The 23,381-nt window shown below is 63.0% G+C and overlaps 1 protein-coding gene across 1 annotated transcript in view; it reads right to left on the bottom strand.

The window, feature by feature from the left end:
- Positions 1-23,381, bottom strand: part of GALNT9 (polypeptide N-acetylgalactosaminyltransferase 9) — an 84,030-nt gene that overhangs the window by 44,168 nt on the left and 16,481 nt on the right. The window contains 2 exon segments of the mRNA XM_047828480.1: positions 14,541-14,614; positions 14,616-14,722. Coding sequence (XP_047684436.1) covers positions 14,541-14,614; positions 14,616-14,722 — 181 coding nt within the window.

Genomic DNA, 23,381 nt, shown 5'->3' with positions numbered 1-23,381 from the left:
CCGACCCCGTGGTAAGTTCAGTTCTGCCTTGTCAACTTGGCCGTGTAACAAACACCACCGACCGAGGGACCAAAACCACAGGTATGTGCTCCTAACCATTTGAAGGTGGGAGCCCAGGTCCGGGGATAGGGGGGGTCCAGGTGCAGGTGTGGAGGGGGGTCCGGGTGCAGGTGGGAGGGGGGTCCGGCTGCAGGTGTGGAGGGGGGTCCAGCTGCAGGTGTGGAGGGGGTCTGGGTGCAGGTGTGGAGGGGGGTCCGGGTGCAGGTGTGGAGGGGGTCTGGGTGCAGGTGTGGAGGGGGGTCCGGGTGCAGGTGTGGAGGGGGTTCTGGGTGCAGGTGTGGAGGGGGGTCCGGGCGCAGGTGTGGAGGGGGGTCCGGGTGCAGGTGTGGAGGGGGGTCCGGGTGCAGGGGTGGAGGGAGTCCAGATGCAGGTGGGAGGGTGGTACGGGTGCAGGTGGGAGGGGGGTCCGGGTGCAGGTGTGGTGGGGGGTCCGGGTGCAGGTGTGGAGGGGGTCTGGGTGCAGGTGTGGAGGGGGGTCCGGGTGCAGGTGTGGAGGGGGTTCTGGGTGCAGGTGTGGAGGGGGGTCCGGGCGCAGGTGTGGAGGGGGGTCCGGGTGCAGGTGTGGAGGGGGGTCCGGGTGCAGGGGTGGAGGGAGTCCAGATGCAGGTGGGAGGGTGGTACGGGTGCAGGTGGGAGGGGGGTCCGGGTGCAGGTGTGGTGGGGGGTCCGGGTGCAGGTGTGGAGGGGGGTCTGGGTGCAGGTGTCTGGGGGGTCCGGGTGCAGATGTGGAGGGGGGTCCGGGTGCAGGTGTGGAGGGGGCTCCGGAGGGGGTCCAGGTGCAGGTGTGGAGGGGGCTCCGGAGGGGGGTCCGGGTGCAGGTGTGGAGGGGGTCCGGGTGCAGGTGTGGAGGGGGGTCCGGGTGCAGGTGTGTGGGGGGTCCGGGTGCAGGTGTGGAGGGGGGTCCGGGTGCAGGTGTGGAGGGGGCTCTGGAGGGGGTCCAGGTGCAGGTGTGGAGGGGGGTCCGGGTGCAGGTGTGGAGGGGGGTCCAGGTGCAGGTGTGGAGGGGGGCCGGGTGCAGGTGTGGAGGGGGGCCGGGTGCAGGTGTGGAGGGGGGCCGGGTGCAGGTGTGGAGGGGGCTCCGGAGGTGGGTCCGGGTGCAGGTGTGGAGGGGGGTCCGGGTGCAGGTGTGGAGGGGGGTCCGGGTGCAGGTGTGGAGGGGGCTCCGGAGGTGGGTCCGGGTGCAGGTGTGGAGGGGTTCCGGGTGCAGGTGTGGTGGGGGGTCTGGGTGCAGGTGGGAGGGGGGTCCGGGTGCAGGTGTGGAGGGGGGTCCGGCTGCAGGTGTGGAGGGGGTTCTGGGTGCAGGTGTCGAGGCGGGTCCGGGCGCAGGTGTGGAGGGGGGTCCGGGTGCAGGTGTGGAGGGGGTCCAGGTGCAGGTGGGAGGGGGGTCCGGGTGCAGGTGGGAGGGGGGTCCGGGTGCAGGTGTGGAGGGGGTCCGGGCACAGGGGTGGAGGGGGGTCCGGGTGCAGGTGTGGAGGGGGGTCCGGGCGCAGGGGTGGAGGGGGGTCTGGGTGCAGGTGGGAGGGGGGTCCGGGTGCAGGTGTGGAGGGGGGTTGGGCTGCAGGTGTGGAGGGAGTTCTGGGTGCAGGTGTGGAGGGGGGTCCGGCTGCAGGGGTGGAGGGGGGTCCGGTTGCAGGGGTGGAGGGGGTCCAGGTGCAGGTGGGAGGGTGGTACAGGTGCAGGTGGGAGGGGGGTCCGGGTGCAGGTGTGGTGGGGGGGTCCGGGTGCAGGTGTGGAGGGGGGTCCGGGTGCAGGTGTGGAGGGGGGTCCGGCTGCAGGTGTGGAGGGGGTTCTGGGCGCAGGTGTCGAGGGGGGTCCGGGCGCAGGTGTGGAGGGGGGTCCGGGTGCAGGTGTGGAGGGGGTCCAGGTGCAGGTCCGGGTGCAGGTGGGAGGGGGGTCCGGGTGCAGGTGGGAGGGGGGTCCGGGTGCAGGTGTGGTTGGGGGTCCGGGTGCAGGTGTGGAGGGGGGTCCGGCTGCAGGTGTGGAGGGGGTTCTGGGTGCTGGTGTGGAGGGGGGTCCGGGCGCAGGGGTGGAGGGGGGTCCGGGTGCAGGTGTGGTGGGGGGTCCGGGTGTGGCAGGGCTGGCTCCTCCCAGGCCTGCCCTGGGCCTATAGATGCCATCTTCCTTCCTTGTCCTCAGTGGTCCAGGCCCAGGTGTCTGTGTCCTGCTTTGCTCTCCCTGGGGACTCAGTCGGACGGGGCAGGCCCACTGGGGACCCCACTTCACCTCATCACCTCTGTAGGGTGCTGCCTCCACACATGGTCGCATCCTGCATTGCTGGGGGTCAGGGCTCCCCCGTGTGGGTTTGGGGGGACACAGCTCAGCCCACGAAAGACCTAAGGATGGGGAGGAACTAGCCACGCGAGGACTGGGAGACACGGGGCCTCTTCCCGTCCTCCAAGACTCTGACGCGGCCGCGAGTCGGGGGTTTATTATGGCGTGGCGGTGCAGGGGCGCTGGCTCTCGGCCCCTCGGCCGGTGGGGGACCCTGCGAGGTGCCTTCCACATGCTGTGGACGTCCCTGACAGGCAGCCCGCTCTTCATCGTGCGTGTGGATGGCGGCCACTCACCTCAGAGCCACGCCGCCTTCACGGGACGGAAACCGTCCCACCGCAGGCTCGCGCCCCTGCTGGTTTTTGAAACACACATGGGGCCCAAAGGCTGCAGCCACTCTGGGGACAGCACAAGCCTCCCAGGAGAGCGGGCGACAGAACCTTCCGGATACACTCTCCATTCTCCGCTGGGCAGGTACATCCGGCAGGAACAACCCGCGGGGCGGAAAATCAACCAAACTGGCCCGAGGGGGTTCGCCGGGGTGCCGTGGTTTGGGGCGCGCTCGGCTGGGGGCTCAGAGGACGTGGCAGGACCCCGCGGGCGCCCCTTCTCGGCTGCACACCTTCCTCTGTCCCGTCTCCAGCGCTGGGGAGGCGTCTCTTCTCCAGGACCCGCGGGAAAGCCCCCTGGGTCTCCTTGGCTGATTGGGGACGCGCTGCGCTTGGGCCAGTCGCTGTGGCCCAAGGAAGCTGCTTGGCTTACGCTTGGTTCACATCTTTTCCGGGGTCCCAGAGTCAGGAAGGCGCCTCGCCAAAACCACCGTCCAGAGCCGGGAGCTGGTCCCACGGAAGACGGAGGAGCCCGCGGCTCTGCTGACTCCCAGGCTGCCACGCCGGGGCTCCCTCCCCGGATTTTCCCTCTGTGCTCCTGGCGGGAGGAAGGCGCCCTACTGGGCTAACGGTTCGTCCTGTGGACTTCCACGCTGAAGTCTTCCCAGTGGCTGTGGGTTGAAAGGTGCCAGCCTCCTCCAGAGAAGAGCCCGCGAATGTGATCTTTGGGAATAGGGACTTTGCCGACGCACTGACGTTACGGATCTCAGGGTGAGGGCGTGCTGGGCTTCGGGTGGCCCTGATTCCAGTGACAGGGGCCCACAAAGAGAAAGGCAGCTGGGCCTGCTGCCGGATCTGAGTATGCGCCACCCAGCGGGAGGCCGGCACGCTGTGGTCACAACCCAAGCTCTTCGGGCGGGCGTCCCGTCAGGCAGATAGATGTGAGAACGGGCGGGGGCCAACAAACACAGTCCGCCACCTTCACCTCCGACGGGGCAACCCAGGAACGAGGTGCGCTGGGGCATCGTCGCGAGTGGCACCTGACCTGACCGTCGTGAGGAGCAGGGAGGGGCAGGGGCACACGGCCAGGTTCAGATGCGGTCTCTGCTCAAACACCGGGTGACCAGAGAGAGCAGGCTGTGTGCCCCAGGGGCTGTGAACCGAAATCATCTGCATGGAACACACGGGAAGGGAGGGACGCGGCGGCGGGGGGGGGGGGGGGGGGTCCGCGGGGAGCCTGCGTGGGCGTCAGGACAACGCCCGGGGCCAGGGTAGCGCACCTCCGAGTTTCCGGCTGACTGACGGAGGAAGCTGGTGCTCTCAGCTCGGGGGCTGGGCAGCCTGGGGACACACACTGCTGGGCTGCGTCGGTTCTCTGGATCACCTGAGGGCGCTCTGTTTTCTGGACTCCGCTCTGGGGGGCCTGAGGTGCACGGGGGACCCGCCGTGTCATGGCATTCAGCGGGTAATCTCTCCACCTTTGCCTCTCTGCCTCAGAGACACTGTCTGGGAGGAATTCTTCCCACGAAGGATGTTGCTTCTTGAGATTCTTTCCACTTCGTTCTTCCAGCAAGAATAAGTCCCATTCGGGGACTAGAAAACCGACAGGTCACATCTGTTACAGGATCTGGTGCATCCAGGTGGCCTTTGTAAAAACGGTCCATTGATCGTGGTCACGACGATTGTAAAACACGGGATAGATTAATACAGAGCTTGGCGAACACGGACACTTCTAACCCCGGGTGTGACAGAAACTAAGCCGGCATCATCTCCTGTGCGTGGGCTGTCCCCTCTCTGAGCCCAGTAACACCCACGTATGTCTGTGAGTGACTGCAGGGTAGCCCAGGGAGGGGGCTCAGCTGGGGGGACATGACTGGGGGGACAGCCAGGGGGGACACAGCTTGGGGGCTGTGGGGGGGGCACAACTGGGGTGACAGCCTGGAAGGGGGCACAGCTGGGGGGACAGCCTTGGGGAGGGGACATGGATGTAAGGACACCCTGAGGGAGGGACAGCCGTGGGGACAGTCTGGAGGGGGACATGACTGGGGGACATGACTGGGGGACAGCCCAGAGGGGCACATGGCTGTGGGGACGCCAGCACCCGCCCACGAGGCCCGTCCCGCCCCGCCAGGGCTCCCAGGGTGGGGTGCAGCCACGCCGGCCTGCCGCGCACCCTCAGGGCAGCCCGGGGCGGGGGCGGGGGGCCTCGAGCAATGCGTGTACTCAACGCTGGCCCCCGTCACGGGGCAGGGACGCTGGCCCCACAAGGACACAGGCAGGACACCGTGGGCCTGGTCTCCATCCAGGGACTTGAGCGGGCCGTGGTGAGGGGGCCCGCAGACAGTCGCCACCCCCGCAGGCGTCCGCGGGACGGAGGCAGCTAGTGCTCCCAGAGCACGGGGACTCCCCCAGGGCCACCGCTGCCTCCCCACCGCGCTCACCTGCACTTATGAGTCTCGCCCGTCGCGGACACGCACAGCTTGCGAGTTGTTTGAATTAGAAGCGTGCCGTGCATGCCGCTCATGTCGGCCCCGCACAAACCTGCATTAAAATCATCTCCTTTACTCACAGCGCGACCCCCCCCCCCCCCCGACACAAAGCCCGTGGAAAACACTGAGCACACAGAAGGCGCCGTCATCCAGCACAGGCCCGGCGCGACGGCTGGTGAAGCGGTAAAACCCGCGTCTACCGCATGGGAGCGCGACCACGACCTCTGTCCGGGGGCTGCAGCTCCCGGGGCTCTCCTGCGTCACCCGGCTCTCCTCTCCCCTGGGGACAGGCCACATGTCACCTGAGGCAGGCTGCCCTCACACCCAGCTCCTTCCACCAAGCGGAAGCTTCCGACGCCGCGGGACCGCGGCTTTTCTCGGGACTGCGCAGAGGAGCCACGACTCGGGGACCCTGCCGTGTGCTCCTCCACGGGTGGCCCCGGTGACTGTCACGTGCTTCCGCTCTCCACGCCCCCCGCCCTGTCTCTTGTTCTCACTTAAGCCAGTTTGAGGTGGGTTTTCTGTTTCTGGCGACTGAAGGGGTCCCGACCCGGCGCTGGCCCGAACGCTTGCCGCGTGCACCATGGGGACCTGCTTCCCTAAGGTACGGGGTGCTGGCGGCGGGGGGGGGGGGGGGGGGGGCGGCGTCTCACTGCCCCCGTCTCGACAAGGCTCCATCCACGGGAGCTGGGCTTTCTTGGCGCAGGGCTTCGTCCCCAGCCCGCCCTCAGCCAGCACGCAGACAGCCCCCGCTCGGGCCTCCCCTCCGTGGGGGCAAGGAGGGTGCCGCCTGCCAGCCCCCCAGCTGAATCCTCGGCCAGCCCCGGGGCCTGAGACCAGGGCGTCCCCACAATCTTGAGCGGCCAGACGCTGGGCAAGCCAAATGACACAGGAGTAGAGAGGAGCAGATGACCATCCCGCCCTCATGGTTGACAGGGCAGACGGACAGCCGGCCCAGGACACCTGAGGAGGGGTCTGCAGGGACTTCCAGGAAAGTTTTCTCTATTCTTGAACAGAGACAAGACGCAGGAACATGTCTGTTCTAGCCCGTGGGGAAGTGGGCCTGTGATGATGTGATACCCGGAGCTGCTGCAGCCACGTTGTGACCATGCGGGGAGAAGCCCGACTTTCTGGATGCGGCAGAACAGAGAACTGGGGAGAGCCTGGGTCCCTGACTCTGTCAGCCGCTGCCAGTCAAACCACTGTGGACCCTGACTGCAGACTTGTCCTGTGAGGTCAGGGATCTCGCCATCATGCAGCCACTTCTGGCTGAGTTGTTGTCTCATCTGAAATCGTTGTCATCGACAGAGAACATCCGCTCTCTCTAGGGGGACCCCACTCCTCCCTGGAGTGTCATCCAGCCCGTGTACCCCAAACACCGTCATGCACAGTCAGGCGCCATGGCCACCCGGCTCACCAGCGTCCCCGAGCGCCTCTCTGCACGCAAAGCAACGCCAGGTGCTCCCACGCGGAGTCACCAAGAGCAGGAAGCCTCTTTTTAGAGCCCCGAGCTACCACGGAGGCGATCTGACTGCCACGCGTCGGCGGTCTGGGGGCCACTGGCGGCCGGCCTACAGGCTCGCGACAACCCCCAGGCGGCACCAGCCTCTGCCGGACCCCCCACAGAGCCCCGAAGGCCCTCAGAGCCCGTCCCCACGCGCCCCGTCCACGTCCGGCCTCTGAGCCCATGGATGGGAATCCGCTAAGCACACGGGCGCCCGGCCCACGGGATGGGGGTTAGCGCGAGTGCCTCAGGTCCCCGCGGCAGAGGGCTGGGCTTCGTGCCGCAGACGCTGCGGCTGCGACTTCACACCCCCACCTGGAGCCGGAGAGGCAGGAAATCCTTAACCGCAGAGACGTTTCTAGGAGGATTTATGAACCCACAGAGGAGCGGGGGTGGTGCCGAGGCTCTTGAAAGCCTCTTCCGAGGTCTCGGGGAGAACGCGTGGCGGGCACGTCCCCGCCGGCCTCACAGGAAACGGGGCCGCGGCAGCGACACTAATGGAGATTGATGGGGACGCCCTTTGTGCCGCTGGAGGAATAACCGCAGGACGGAGAGGGAATGAAGCGTGGCGTCCCTCCCGGGGGAGCAGCGGGCTTCGCCTCCTGACATCGGGACACGTCCGTCTCCTGCCGGAGGCGCCGCACGCACCGGGAGGCTGCCCCTTCGGAAGCCGTGACGGATGCTCCTGGGAACAGCCGTCCGGAGGCTCTCGGAGGTGGGTCACCCGAGGAGCGTCTTCGCCTCTTGGTGGACGCCTTCCTGCTTGCAGCACCGGCCTGCTGTGTGTGACCTGCTCCCACCCCCGTCCCACCCCCCTGGGAACGCCAGCAGGGACACGGAGTCCCGGACGAGCGAGGCCACACCCCTGCTGAGGGGACACAGAGGCAGCGCGGCCCCCACGAAAGCAGCACAGGACAGCCTCTTGTCTTGAGGTCCTGTCTTCCCCAGACCGAGTCCATCCATCCGTCCAGGCAGCTGGCCGTGAGACCTTCCAGAAACCTGTATGTGTGCGCCCACACGCGTGCACACATACGTGACACGCACACAAATTCACGTGCACACACACACACACCCATAGAGACCCATAGAGACCCAGGCACACACCACGGAGACGGGCGGCCCGGGAAGGACATTAATGGCTCGTATTTATTCGGGGTGCCTGTTGGCGGAGTTGAGTGCACACACAGACCACACTCGCTGCCGCACGCGCCCAGACCCGGACGTGCACGGTCAACGCAGCCCCAGGACCTCCGGCTGTCCCAGCTGTCTTCGCACAGACAAGGTCCCAGGGCCAAGACGCAGCCCGTGTCCCCGGCTGCGGGGCACAGGCTCACCTCGCCGTGTACTCACAGACGGACGGACAGGCACGCCGCCCTCAGACCTCACGGCAAAGGCTTTTGGAGGCTACAGACTCGCACGCAAACACCCACGTGTCAGAAACAGGACACGGGACACACAGAGACCCCTCCCACGCCCCTCCTCATAGCAGGCAGGGGGGACGGTCACAGGGCTCGTGGGGTCACCACCCGGTACCCTCATGGGTGCCACGTGGCAGCCTGGAGGTCTTCACGCACCCGGCGAGAGAGCCGGCTGCGGGGTCACCGAGGCCTCTGCAAATCACTGGGTCACAGGGAGTGTCACCGAGGTCTCGGTGAGAACACGTGGCGGGCACAACCCGGCCACAGGAAACGGGGCCGCGGCAGCGACACTAATGGAAGTTTTGGAGGACGCCCTTCGTGCCGCTGGAGAAATAGCCGCAGGACGAAGAAGAAACGAAGTGTGGCGTCCCTCCCGGCGGAGCAGCGAGCTTCGCCTCCTGACACGGGGACACGTCCGTCTCCTGCCGGAGGCGCCGCACGTACCCGGGAGGCTGCGCGAGGCTTCAGCGCCCAGATGCACAGTCTCCGGGGCCTGTGACCTCCAGCCCATCCAGTCTCTCCCTCGGACACCCCCAGGGGCTCGGACCTGCCAGGGGCCAGGCGCAGAGCGAGGGCTCCGGGCAGGCAGAAGGGAAGCGTGTCTCCTTCGGGAACTGACTGCCTGGTCAGGATGCCGCCCGGCCTGCAGTTCCGTGCTCCCCGGGGAGGCAAGGAACCAGGCGTCTCTCCCGCGGCTCACCCCGCACGCTTCCGTGACGACGCCCCGGTTTTCCCCGTCTCCTTGTCTGAGACCCCTGCCCCCTCTCACAGACCCTAGACACTCAGAGGGGCTGGGGGACCAGGTGCAAGGTACCTCTGGTTCTCCGTCCACTAGACACGACTTATTAGAGTTGACGGCCAGGCCGTTCGCAGCTTAGTTAATATGCACGGAGGCTCTGCAAACACATTGGGGGGGGTGGGGGGGGGGGCATTACCGCACACGATGTAGGACAAGCTCGGGCACGGCCACTCATTTTTAGGATCCTGTTTAATTTGGATTTGCCAGTCTCCCTTTTATCATCCCGTGGGCCAGTCTTAATAATCAAGATCTGTGTTATGTGCTCCGCGGCATGATTAAAGCTGCAGCTTAATTAGAAAAGCTACCGACCTCCAGACAAAGAGAAATCAATAACATGTCTAACGGGAGAAAGCGGGTGAGAACTTTGCTTTGAGAGTGGACGGATCTGTCGGGCACGCGTGCATGCATGCACACACGTGAACACACGCAAACACAGGTGCACGTACATGCGTGCACACAGGTACACGTGCACGCCATGCACACGGCACGTGCAGACACGTGCACGCGTACACACAAATACATGTGCGTGTGCACACGTGTGAACACACACAGGCGCACGTACATGGGTGCACACAGGTACACGCGCACAACGCACAGGCATGCACACACAGACGCACACAGCACATGCAGGTACACGTGCACACGTACACACACAAATACGTACGGACACACATCGACACATAACACGTGCACACGCACACCTGCACACACATTAACACGCATACACGTGCACACACAGGCACACTTGCACATGCGTTAACATACACATGCATGTACACATGCACAGGTACACATGCACACAATATACATGGTACGAGCAGACACGTGCACGCGTACGCACAAATACATATGCGCACGCACATGTGCACGCAGACACATGCACACGTGTGAACACACAGGTGCATGTACACATGTGCACACGGGTACACACGCACAACGCACAGGCATGCACACACAGATGCACACAAATACGTATGGACACACATCGACACATAACACGTGCACACGCACACCTGCACACACATTAACACGCATACACGTGCACACACAGGCACACTTGCACATGCATTAACGTACACATGCGTGTACACATGCACAGGCACACATGCATACAAACATACACCCAGTAACACATACACACACGTACCACGCACGTGTACGCGTGCACACACAGGCACACGTGGGTAGGCACACGCACACGTGCAGACACACATACGCGCGCACGCACACACACTCCCACATCCCACGTATGTTTCTCACGGCTGCACCTGTCAGAATCCAAGAGCAAGGCCGTTTCTCATTGGACGGATGGGCCCCACAGGGCGCAAAGCCATCTAGGGAATCGAACTCTGAAAGCTTAAAACGGGCATAGACTGAATTGCACTCACGTACTCATTCGCTCGGTCGTCCGTAGACGTTTGGTGAGGGCCTACACGACGCCAGGTGTGGCTCCCAACGCATGGCCACATGGAAGGTTCCCGCAAACAGCGCCTGGCCTCACAAACCCAGAACTCGGCACTCTGCAGCGGCCCGCCCGGCCTTCCTCCGTGGGCTCGTCTGTGCGTGACTCCCTCCGACCCCTGCTGCAGCGTGTCTGGCCCTGGCTGGCACGTCTCTGTCTGAGCGCTCGCAGGCCTGGCCACGGGGTGCTCTGAGCGACCACGTTTGGGCTTCAGGACCCGCAGACTGCTTATATGGCAGCTCGCGGGCCCACACGTGGGCCGGGGTGGAAACCCTGAAAACCGCCCTCTTCACCTCTGCCCTCCTCGAGAGGACGGCCAGCCAATCTCAGGGAGAGGGACACAGATCCCACCCTGGGGGCGGGGGAGGGGGCAGATTCGAGAAGATTCCGTCTTTGGAAAACACAATGTGCCCCACTGGGCTCTGTGGGGACAGTAAGAGCCTGGGGGGAACGCACGCCGCACGACGGGGTTCGGCAAACTCTGGCCCACGGGCCCAGTGCGGGTACTTGACCTTTCCTGCCTTGGTCTCCTGTCTGTAGAGCGTGGGCAATGCCGGTCCTCAAGGCCCTGGCACAGGGCAGCACCAGCAGCACCTTCTTAAACAAGCCCCAGGGACACGAGCGGCCCTGTGCTCGCCAAGCTGCACGACAGCACGAGTCTCCCCTAGACACTATGGCCGTGTTCTAAGCCTCGGGTGCATGAGGGCTGTGGCTGCACGCGAGTAACCCCCACGACGCTGTCCCCTGGGGGGGGGGGGGGCAGCATGTCCAGACAGGCCAGGAGCCGGCGGGACAGGAAGGGCTTCTTTCCGGCTTGTCATTCACACGTGTGACGGGGCTGGTCTGTGCGTGTCCCGATCACAAAGCCTCCGCCTTTCTTTTTGGGAAAGAAATGGCTACAGATAAACATGTAAGACAATGAAACCCACACAGTCTACTTCAGGGAGGCGGGGAGCTGTGCCCTTCCAGTCGGAGTGTCTGTAAAGTCAGGTTTCTATCGACTAAGGCGTATTGTAAATGTCGGCCCTTTGAGAGTTTGCCCTGACGTCTTCTTCTGCGACGTGAGGCTGGCAGGGAGCTGGTCGCTCCTGTCGGTTTTTATTTTGGCAAACGGAGGCTTCCTACAGGGGGAGTCTCTGCCACTCAGGGAAGGGCGGTGGGTCTCAGTCCTCAAAGGGCAACCCAGAGGAGCATCTGCGGCTCAGGCAAATCCCAGCAGAGTGAGATGCCGGAGCAAAGCATTGTGGGGACTCAAGGGTGTGCAGGGATGAGCCAGACGGAGCAGGGAGAGCCCCTTCCGCTTTAAGAAGCAGGAAACAAAATTCCAATTGATTAAGCAAAAGATTTATAAATGTGCATGTGTGTGTGCTAGTTTACTACAGAGCCTAGAAGACTTTTCATTTGTTTCTAATTTATTGCAACGCTAGCTTCAGGAACAGCTGGATCCAGATGCCAGCACTGGAACCTGATTCCTCCCCACCTCCCAGCTCTGCCAAGCCCTGCACTGCATTTGCCCTCGGGGTTCACGGGTGGGTTGTGGGAACTCCCAGCCTCCCTTTCATGATAATAAGATGGCTAAGCTCCCCAAGTTCCCATAATTGCAATTTTACTTTGACTGAAAGGCCTGATTTTTTTCCCCAACGGCCTGAGGTAATTCCAAGGTGCACTCTGATTGGATGGGCCCAGACCATGTGACAGCCCCGAGCCAGTCGCTGAGGTGGTGGACACAATGCTCTAATCACCTTAATCCCAAATCCTGTGATCTGCCTCGCAGCTGGAACAGCAGCTGGAACAGCAAGTTTCCTGTGGGTTCCCCTGTGTGAAGGGGGAGCTGGTGCCCAGAGAAAGACAACAGGATTCCAGGGAGGCAGACAACAGCGTCTGTCACACACGCTCCCGTCTGTCCTATACGTGTCCTGCTCTGACGGTGGATGATGCAGCAGGACCACCAGGAGAGCCTGCCCCCAGCCCAGGGCTGGCCACGGCAGATGGGGTAAGTGTCCTCGACCCCATGGGCTCCCTTGTGGCCACAATTGCCACCAGATGACGACACAGACAAGGACAGGTTTCCTAGAGTCTCTGGTGGTGAAGTCCCCGAGGCTGCAAGTGCCACGATCAGATCGGTGACATGGGAGGTGGGGGCCACTCCTACCACGTGCACAGGAAAGGCCTGGCCCTTGCCAGCTCCTGGGAGGTGGCTTCTGAGCCCTTGGGACATCCTGCCTGACGAGAGCATCGTCGCCTATGTGAGATTGTCTATGCTGCGGAGTGATCTATGCTGGAGCCCTGAGCCACAGCATGGCCAGACCTCTGGGGACGGGGACTGAGGTCGGCCGGCCAATAAAACCCCGGACACCAGGGCTCGAATGAGCCCCCTGTTGTAATTCTTCATACGTGCGGTCACTCGCCATTGCTGGGAAAATTAAGTGCTCCCCTGGCCCCTGCCCTGTTCTCCGTGACGTCATTCTGTCCTTTAACAAACCACATCGGGCGTATAACAGCTTTGCCGAGCGCGGTGAGTCCCTTCAGCGAGTTGCTGAGCCTGGGGTGGCTTCGGGGGGGTCTCTGAAAGGCACCGCGGGTGCCCAGCTCAGAGCCAAGAACAGCGCCCGACTCCAGCCGCAGGGTGAGGCCCGAGCGGCAACTTATTTAGGTCCTGCTCCAGAGGTCGGGGCACGCTGGGGGGCGCTCAGGACTACCACGCGCACTCACGCATGTGCACACACACATCCACACGTACATGTACACACGTGCACACTCAAACACTCACAGCCACACTCTCAGAGCACAGATTGGGTACGTCGCAAACCTGAGTCACTCAAGCCCGTGTCTGTGACTCTGTCACATCTGGACGTCCCCCGCGTCCTTCACTTAGCATGCTTCTTCAAACGGGCCTGTTTTACACTTAATTGCATTTTTTACTCAAACAAAGAATCGTTATTCCATCTCACAAGAGGAAAGCCGGCCTTACTCATGCTGAATCGATGGTACCCCCGAACACAAAACTGTTCTCGCCCGTGGCTGGGGCTGAGGCCGCGGGAGCGCGCGCTCCAGGCCTCCGCCCTCCGGGGCCACCCAGGAAGGGGGAACCTCTCTGGGACGAAGTCACAAGACAAGCAGGAGAGCCGGGCAGTGAGCCGTCACCGTGCGGCTCCAGAGAGCAGGCCGCACCTAAGTCCTGGCCGCACCACAGACGCACGGGTTTCGGGAACCGCCCGGCCAGCCCCGCGCAGACGCGCACGCCGACGCCCAGCACCAGCTCACCTGGGAGACCTGCTCTCGGGCACCTCACCCTCGGAGCAACTGACGGGGAGCTGGCGGTCGGATCCCGCTGCCTGGCCTCGCGGGGCGGCCCGGAGGCCACCTCCGCCGTCCCGAATCCGCCGCTGCCCCACCACGTGCGCCAGCGGGCCCCACCCGTAACCACGCCCAACACGCCCCTGCCCACGCTTCCTCGCTCCGGGGCCGCCGGCCCTCCCACCTCTCGCGGGGCTTCCCGGGACCGCCTCCCACCCCAGGGCCTCTCGACACAGCCCAGAAATGCTCCCCGCCCCCTTCATGGAGTTTCCTCCAGGGCCCAGGCCCCGCCCATCACCAGGACCCCCACCCCCGGCCCAGCCCGGGCCTCAGCACCTCCCCGGGGAGTCCGGGGTTCCCGGCCGCCTGCCCCGTTTCTGCAGACGGAACCACAGAAAGGAGCCGGGCCGAGCCTGCCTTTCCTCTCCAGGACCCAGGTGCCAGGCTGGCGGGACTTTTTTCACGCAATGACGTCCGCTTAATATGGCATTTTGTTCCAATTTCGTCCCCGCCAAGGCACCTAACGAGCTTTCAAACAGGATGCCGCGCTTGTAGACCAGGGCTCAGTCCTGAGAGGCCTCAAGGCCAGGCCGCAGCCGGCGACAGATTTGGGGGGCGGGGCGGGAATAGTGGACCTCTTTAGATGGTGGGGGAGGGGGGCCCCCACCGCAGCGACGGGACCACAAGCAGTGACGCGTGCCCAAGCCGGCTCTCTTACACCTGCGCGCGTCTGTGTCGACAGAGACACCAGAAGGCGGCGCGGTCGCGGGTGTGGCCGACTCCACGTGCCGGGTCTCGACCCCGTGCCGCCTGCAGGGCCTTGAGCGCACACGTCGCTGTGCTCCGGGGGCCGCAGCTCGCGGGTGCGGGGTGTGCGGGAGCGGTGCCCGGGAGGAGGGCCGCGAACTCACTTTTTGGGCCTGTAGTCCGGGATGGTCCTGTCCAGGGAGATGCGGTCGCTGAGCTGCGCGTTGTACCCGTATTCCCTCGTATTTGCTTTCTGTCTCCTGGCTGTCCTCACGCAGGTTGGCCGCCATGCCGCCCTGGCCCAGGCCCCCAGGTCCCTCCACCAGGCCGATGGGCTTGGCGAGGCCTGGCGGGAAACCGGGAAAGGAGGGCGGTCAGCCAGGCCCCGGGACCCCCCCGTGCCCTCCCGCGCCCGCCCCCAGCCTCCGCTGGCGGCCCCTTTCTTTCAGGCCGAACTTGGCAAACCCCCTGCTCGCTGAGGGACCCTGACGCTCGGAATTCAAGGAAAGTCTGTTAACTTTAAAAATTAAAAATAAATGCTCACTGACCCTTGATGTCGTGGGTCTTTCTGACCTGCACACAGTGGGACGCTAGCTGGGTTGAGTACCCGCGGCCTCCCGGGAGTCCCAGAGCCCCCGGCACGCAGGACACCCCCCACAGGACCCTGCCTCCAGCGCCGAACGGTCGGAGCTGACCTGGGGGCCAGGTGGGAGACGCGGCCTCTGGGCGGGGCTGCGGGGCCACCAGGCCTGTGTGCTCGTGCTCGTGGGCTACCGAAGGCCAGGCCAGGGGCTTGTTCTTCTGGAAGGTTCTTCTAAGTGGCCACTCCTGCCAGAGGGGAACGCGGCTCCGAGGGAACCGGACCCCAGCGCAGCACCCACCGCACGCGTGGGGACAGCACCCTGGCTCTCCGTGGGGCGGGGACCCTGGTCCCGGCCCAGCTGCGCGGACTAGTGCACAGTCCTGCCTCGGCCCAGATTGCAGACCCCACGGAGGGCCGGACCCCGAGGCCACACCTCCGGCAAGGGGCTCTTCTCTGCGCCACTGCCCCCCTGAGGTTTGTTACTCAAGGAGACGCCCCAGGGGCGCAAACCGAAATCCAAGCTGTACCCGCCCTCCAGTCTGGCCCCACCCCTCCCCTCCCCACGCTGCCGCCCTGCAGGGGAGCCCCAGGCCACAGAACCTCAGTGTTTTCCGGAATCCTCCATCATAAACCGGTTAACCACGTAGGACGGAAGGGTACGCATTGGGTGTAAAATTGAAAAATTATGTGACACATAAATCATTTCCGCTTCTTAGTTTAATGTTGTAAAAAAATACATATAATCATGCTATTTTTAAATGTGCTGCACCGCATTTTCCGCCTTCAAAAGTCTGTAAATAGCCACCTCCCAAAGGCAGATGTGCCCCCAAACCTGAGGGGACAGCAGTGTCGCTGCTCAGGGCCAGGCCCAAGGGAGGGGGGGCTGCTGTGGGGGGTGGAGGACCCAAGGGGTGGGGCCTGGAGGTGGGGCCTGGCAGGGGGTGGGGCCCAGGGGTGGGGTGGGCCCACTGTGAGGGCTGGACTGGGCTAGGACTGGAGGAGAGGGAGAGAACCAGCCTGTGGGGTCAGGCCCTGAAAACTCACTGGGCTTCTTCAAGTTACTTTTGAAAGTCACTTGTAAAAGTGAGATGCACGCAGGTCAGAAAATTCAAACAATGTAGAAAGCTCTGGAAAGACCATTCCCTGTGCCAGCCCCATTCTGCAAAGAACAGCACTTTTGTGGCTTGAGCTCTCCGCTCTGTCCCCGCACATGCGCGGGATCTTATGGTCACTTTCCCCGGATGCCTGCAGGTGCAGGGGCCGGGGGGGCGGAGCTAAGTCCACCCACCCGCCCTCCTCCTGTGGTCCCGGCTGTGGCATTATTCTCGGTGATGCTGGGGTTGCCTTTGTGAACTTAAGAGGAATACTTTCGGCTCTATTTCTGGAAGCGTCACTTTAGACAGAGCCTGCCGACTCCCTAGCGGGTTAAAGGAAAAATTAGCATTCTCCCGGGAGTTCTGCTCAACGGCTCTAAGTTTCATTTACACATATCTTTCTCCAGTTATACAGACTCCTAACCGTATACGAATAAGCTAGAGGTCCGCGGCACGAGCTGTGCCTCGTTAGCAGCCCCGTAGTTATCATGCGCTGAAAATTTTGTCAAGAAGCCCGTTTGCATGTTGTTGTTCTAACAACAATAACAATTTAAAAATAAGACGATGAATAACCCCCCAAAAGAAATAGCTATGCCGTCGCTCCCACATCGTCTGAGGTCACTTATGGCATCTAATTTTGTTCGGCGAGCGTGACCCAGCCCTCCCTGACTGGTCTGTAGGTTGGTTCTAACATGAGGAGTGAGCCCGCATCCGCCACCTGCTCGCTGCAGAAGGGGCCTCAGGCGAGCCCCCCGACCCGGTTTGTGACCCCCCCCCCCCCGCCGTGAAGAGCTTTCAGATGTCAAGGTGTCATCGCTTGCCTTCCAGACGCTATTAATTTCCCGAATGTGTGCATTTTGGTTGGCTTTGGGCTCGGATCTTGACTTTCTGTCCACTTTTTAGGTAGCAACAATACACAGCGTGTGCCCCGCCGACACAGGAACTCGGCCGGCAGTCACATGCCACCACGTCCCCAGGCCCCAGACAAGAGCACCTGCTCCGGGGAGGCCGGCGGATTCCAAGGGGAAGGGACGCGGGAGGCCTGTGACACAGGAGAGTGCGTGACCGCCAGCGGTCTGTAAAAATCAGGGAAATTTGCACAAGGCGTTCCCGCGGTTTTGGTGTTTTTACAGAAAGTGGAAGAGGGATGTCCCCGTCAAGAGGGAGCACCCTGAACACCGACGTGGGGTGAGGCGCCAGGGAGCAAGGCCCTGGTCACGTCTCCATCAACCCGCCAGTTCCTGTCAAAGTCACCTCGCTGGACATGTACCTTTGACTCACTGGCCAGCACCCGTGTAACTCACGTGTGGACGAGCCACACGCGTGTCCCCGGCAAGGCACGGCCCTCCGCGCTCACCGTCACCAGACGGTCTCGGCAGCAGGCCCGGGGCGGTTTGAACAGCGAAACCAATAAAAGCACGAATGCATGAACAAGAGGCTCTGACCTTGAACAGGACACTTGTCCAGGGTGGGGACGCCGGGGCAGGGCCATGCCTTATGCCCCCGGGCCGGCCTCAGAGCTCCCGCCTCCACCGCGAAGACGCCCCAGCACTGATTTGGGTAGAAATGAACCCAGAGAGTGCCAAAGCAGCATCCCCAAACCATGTGAGTGAGCGAGCCCCGGAGTGTGAGCAGCGCCTGAGCTCCCGGCCGCACCCCTGCCACCCCACTACCTCGGCCCTGGGGGGCAGGGGCTCCTCGGAGGAACGGGGGCTCTAGCCCTGGGGGCCTGGCTGGGACACAGACAGCAGGGGCCCACGCAGAGCAGCAGGTGCGCAGGTGTGGGGTGGGCAGAGCACTGGCATCTCCAAGAAGCTTCCAGACATGCAGATGCTGCCTTCCAGGGACCCCACTTCTGCGTGGCGCAGGGGCTCCCGGCCTTCTGTGGGGGTGGGTCATGTGCTGCTGGTCCCAGCAGGAGTTTCGTGTGGAACCCGCCTGTGGCTCCAGGTAAGGGTTCGGGGCTGGTCACTTCTGGGCCTCGCCCTGCGTCTTGACCCCTGACCTCTGAGCAGCCGCGGCAGCTCTGAGAGGCTGGCCCTGGGGGGCACGGCTGGGGGGAGACAGTCAGAGCCACCAGCCCAGTTAGGGCTCTGCCTGAGCCGGAAGGTCTGTTAGAGCTCCGCCAATTAAAAACCTGCGGATGTGATTTAGCTTTTAAGGAGTCGTGCATATCAGTGCTCCCTGTGGGGTTGCCGGGACTCTCATCTTCCCTCCTTCTGGGATGCCTGGTGTTGACTCACGTTCTCTCTCACAGATCCTTCTGGAGAGGCAGGGTTGCTTGATCCTCGGGTAACGAGGGCAGACGGAACCAGGAGGAACTTGTGAAGATTGAAGGTGGCCTGTCATTACTGGGGGGCCAAGGCCCGAATTCCACTGAACTGATGGCCGACAGCCGGCCGAGGCCCCTGGGGTCTACACCTAAAGACACAGCTCTGTCCTCACATCTCCCAGAGTTCTGGCTTCCGAGCACCCCCACTGGGCCCGGTTGGGGGTGGGGGCAAAACGTCCTGTTCCTGCTGCCGCCCTCCGGGGTTCATGCTCTCGTTAGCCGGGCCACCAAACGCATGACCCACAGGCCCGGCGGCCGTGTGGGTTGAATCACGGCTGGGCCCTGGTGCTCCGGACTCGTGGCCGTGGCCTTATTTGGAAAGGGGTCTCTGCAGAGGTAATTACTTAAGGTGAGGTCATCCTGAATTGAGGTGCGTCCTAACCCACTGGCTGGGGTCCTCATAGGAAGAAGGGATTTTGGACACAGACGCACACAAAGAGAAGATGGCCACGGGACGACCGAGGAAGAGCCTGGAGGGACGCGGCCACGAGCCAAGGAACACACGGGGCCACCAGGAGCCGGACGAGGCAGCACGCACCCTGGAGGGAGCCTGTGGAGGGAGCAGGGCCCCGCCCCGCCTGGACCTCAGGCTTCTGGCCTCCAGCCGTCCGCTGTTCCAGCCGTCGCTGTGTGCGGTGCTTTGTCAGGGCAGCTCCAAGAGACCAGGGCGCAGACCCACCGGTCTGCCACCCAGACCTGCGTCAGCTGGGACAACCGGACACACTGGCGGGAGCCGTACATCGGACAGCGCTCAGCGCAGCCCATCTCGGGCCACCCTCCCGGGCAGATGTGGGTGCAGATCACAGAGGCACCTCCTCAACCAGAGTGAGAGGTGGTTTTTCCTGTGAGCAATTTTCCACTTCCTCCTGTAGCGGAATCGGGGCCCCAAACTCTTGGTTCCATCCTTGAATGCGATGTGATTTTGACAACAATGGGAAATTTGCATGCGTCAGCTCGGCCTTTGAAACGTCTGTCCAAGGACTTCAACGCAAACAGAAGCCACACCTCCTACCCGTGACTCTGGGACTTCCGCAGGTCACAGGCTGGTGGGACAGCTGTCGGTGGTTACACTGGCCAGTGGCCGATGGGGCTTCCTCTGCTCCCCGTGGCGGGCCCTACACCACGTGCTTTTCTCACCCCATCTCCTAGAGGGGACCCCTGAAGCTCGCAGTGGCTGCATGGCCTCCTACCCGCGTGCTTTAAACTTTAAAACCTGAAAGAAGAACTTTATTTTACTTTGTAAAGTTTATTTTGATTTACTTTCGAGAGAGACAGACAGATGGTGCGTGGGGGAGGGGCGGAGAGAGAAGGAGAGAGACACAGAATCCCAAGCAAGGCTCCTCGCTCTCCGTGCGGAGCCCATCGTGGGGCGGGAACTCATGAACCACGAGATCGTGACGCGAGCAGAAATCAAGAGTCGCACATTTACCTGACTGAGCCATCCAGGCGCGCCAGAGAATTTTAGAGGGAACCAGTCATGGTCACCAACTTTCCACTTTGCCATCGCGGATATTCGTTACAACGACCTGTTCCTATCGGCACCGTTCCAGACGGTGCGTCCTCGCCTCGCCTCGCGGCAGCAGGGCCAGGTGCTCTTGGGCGAGCCGCAGGTGCGTGAGGTGGACACTCCCCCCTGCGCAGGTAAAGAGGCTCCCCCGTCCGTGGGGCCGCCCCTCCCCAGCCCTTGGCCCTCCCAGTCGGGCTGGAGACGAGGACGACGGTGCAAACACCCACGGCCCGTGTGGCGGGAGGACGGAGCGGCTGGCCGTGGAGGGTGAGCCCGGCCATATCACGGCGCCCAGACCGAAAGCAAGTCCTGGCTGCGGGCATCCGGGGGACCCCTTTCACATCCAAGAGGGGCCTGATGCCTTCTCAAAAAGCGAGCTTCCAGCAGGCATTCCGGAACCTTCTTCAGGTCGGCAGGAACCCCACGATGACTGAGCCCTCCCCGGCTTCTCCAGTGTCTCGGGCTCCGGTGACCACGCTGCCCTAGGAGAGGCTCCGCGGGACGTGCCCGCACTCAGTCCTCCGGCTGGAGAAGTCCACATTCTGCTTTTTGCTTCCTTGAAATGATTGCCAAAAGTGTCTCCCCTGTGATTATATGCAAAACTCAATTATAATTAACAATTGCCTTCTGAACCACCACATAAGAGCCTGTCGAACGGATAGATACACGTTTGCTTGACACGTCCTGCGTGTTTGCAGGTGTTTGTTAGCTCGCGTGGCTCCAGCTCTCCCGGGGGCCAGCCCCCTCCCGCACACGGTGTGGTCGTCACCTATGCAGCCCACTGTCCCCACCCAGGTTCCCGCTGGACACAGGGTGGCCGACGGTCGGTCTGTGCCTCAGTGGGTTAAATCACCAGGAGAGAGCGCCCCCTCCCCTGGTATCTCGAGCGTCCAGAACAAAGGGTTTGAGGGCCGGTTTTGTCTATACAGAAGGAGGCCTCCCACTCAGGTGTGCTCCATCCTGGAGCAGGTGGACGGGAGCCCGGCCGGCTCGGGCAGAACAGCCAGCCTCGGCAGGGGCTGCTTAGACAGTGGCTCTCCCGGGGGTCCAGACGGTCGGGGCCTGGGTGGAGGCGACAAAGCTAGGCCCCTGACCAGGAAAGCGAATCATCAAGGTCGGAGAACCCACACCTTCCAGAACATTCTCTGCTCTGGGGCTCTCGCTCCGTGAGGTGGGTTTGGCCTCAGAGGCAGGGACCTGGCTTTTTGGAGAAGGAGCTACCTTGCAACACAGGGCTCCTCCCGCTTTATTCTCCCGGGGTCGCCGGAGGGGCGCGCATGCTCCTGAAGTGCACAGAGGTCACTGCTAGGGAACAGTCATTTCAAGCTCCTGTCGTGTGACCTGAGGGAATGCGCTTTCTGAGCACGTGAGGTAATTTGGAAGCCATCGCGGCGAGGAGATGGCTGTGCCTGCCCCCCTGGAAAGCGCCTACTCACACGTGGTGACCCGTGGGGCCCCGGCCGTCAGGGGCGCACTGGGGCTCCCACCTGTGGGACTGAGGCCGTTGCCCAGACACTTTCTCTCGATTCACGAGACCGGGGACACTGTCCCTCGGCACCCGCGTCACGGGGCCAGGGGTGGGTGCCCCCGTGCTCCAGACCTCACCCTGCCTAAGACCCCAGATCTTCCAGGCTTTCAAGAGAAGGCAGCAGGACAGAGCCACTCTGCATAGCAGCAACCCAGCCGCGGTCTGGAAAACCTAGCATTAAGGTACCAAAGGTCTGTATCTGTCAGCACAGGCGTGGGAGACTACGTGACGGCTCCCAAAGATCCCCGGAACCCGCGGCCGCGTCGCCCTGGTGGGAAATGGGTCTTGCAGATGGGATCACCGTCAGGACCCTGAGACGCAGAGGGTCCTGGGTCGTCCAGGAGGGACCTACACGCCGCAAGATGCCCTTAGAACAGAGAGGCTGTGGGAGGCAGACAGCTGTTTCTGTGGACGGCCCGGGCACTTCACGAAGAGCCGCCGGCACAGAGGCATTGAGAGGGGCTTGGGGCTCAGAGCGAGTCTCAGGGGCACTGCCCCCCGGGGCCCCGGAATTCAACCCGAGAGGTTTCATGTGCAAGCCTGAGCTCCCAGCCCCTTCGGAAGGGTCCAGCCTTACACAGGTGCAGGCGGGCAGCTCCCCGTCCCCCCCCGCCCCCCGTTTTGCACGGCTGCCTTGAGCCTGAGAGGTTGTGCCCTGGTTTAGACGGCTGGGGAGGGCGGTGGGTGGAATGGGGGCCCCAGGAGCTGGAACCCACGAGTGTGGCCTTATTTGGAAATGGGGTCTTTGCAGACGTAACTAAGGTAAGGACTTTGAGATGAGACTGTCCGGGATTAAGGTGGGTCCTAAATTCAACGCCAAGTATCCCGATACTTCAGAGAGGGCTCAGAGAGGCACACACGCACCGGAGAAGCCACACGATGACGGAGACAGATGGAGTCAGGTGTCCCCAAGCCAAGGATTGCCAGGGGCCACTAGGAGCTGGAGAGACGCCTGGAACAGAGTCTCCCTCAGAGCCTCCAGGAGGAGTCAACTTTCCAGCACTTGGATTTCAGGCTTCAGCCTCCAGAGTGTGAGAGAATGAATTCCTGTTGTTTTAAGCCACCGCATTTGTGGTCACTTGTTACAGCAGCCAACAGGACACTCACACGGGGGGAGGGAGGGGGGGAGGGTGTGGGAGGGGAGGGGAGGGGAGGAGAGGGAAGAGAAGAGGAGGGGGAGGACAGGTGTGGGAGGAGGAGGGACAAGGGGAGGGGGAGGGTGGGGGAGGGAAAAGAAGAGGAGGAGGGAGAAGGTGGGGGAGGGGAGGAGAGGGAGGGTGGGGGAGGAGAAGAGAGTGAAAGGAGGAGGTGGAGAGGGAACTGAGGAGGGGAGGGGAGGGTGGGGGAGGGGAGGAGTGGGACAAGAAGAGGAGGGGAAGAGAAGAGGGGGCAGAGGTGGGGGGAGGAGGAGGAGGAGGGGTTGGGGAGGGGGAGGGAAGGGGGGACAGAGGTGGGGAGAGGAGGGGAGGAGGGGGAGGAGGGGTTGGGGGGAGGGAAGGGGCCATAGGTGGGGGGAGGAGGGGGTGGGGAGGGGGAGAGAAAGCAGGGCAGAGGTGGGGGAGCAGGGGGAGGAGGGGGAGGAGGGGAGAGGTTCTAGGTAAAGGGATCATGGTAGACACTATGGGTGCTTGGCCAGCAGTTTGGGGTAGAAATGAGTCCAGCTAAAATGCTCACCTCCCCGGGCTGACCTTGCAGCCAGGGGTGGCCAGTGACCAAGATCTATTTGCTGGGTGAAATTTCTGGGAAATGTGTCTAAAAGGCACAGACTTGGCAGGTGTATATGTCTGTTTGCCTTTGTCTGCGGTCCTTCCCCCCCTTCTCCTGCCTGGAACTAGGACTCGATGCCCAGAGCTGGAGCAGCCACCGTGTGACCACGAGGCCGAGGGCCACACGATAGGAAGGGAGAGGCTAGAATGAAATGGGGCTGGGCCCCTGAGGATGGCCTCCAGTCCCCTGGGCTC

The sequence above is a fragment of the Prionailurus viverrinus genome, chromosome D3, assembly GCF_022837055.1.
Source record: "Prionailurus viverrinus isolate Anna chromosome D3, UM_Priviv_1.0, whole genome shotgun sequence".
Lineage (NCBI taxonomy): Eukaryota > Metazoa > Chordata > Mammalia > Carnivora > Felidae > Prionailurus > Prionailurus viverrinus.
This window is presented reverse-complemented; position numbering and strand designations above follow the sequence as displayed.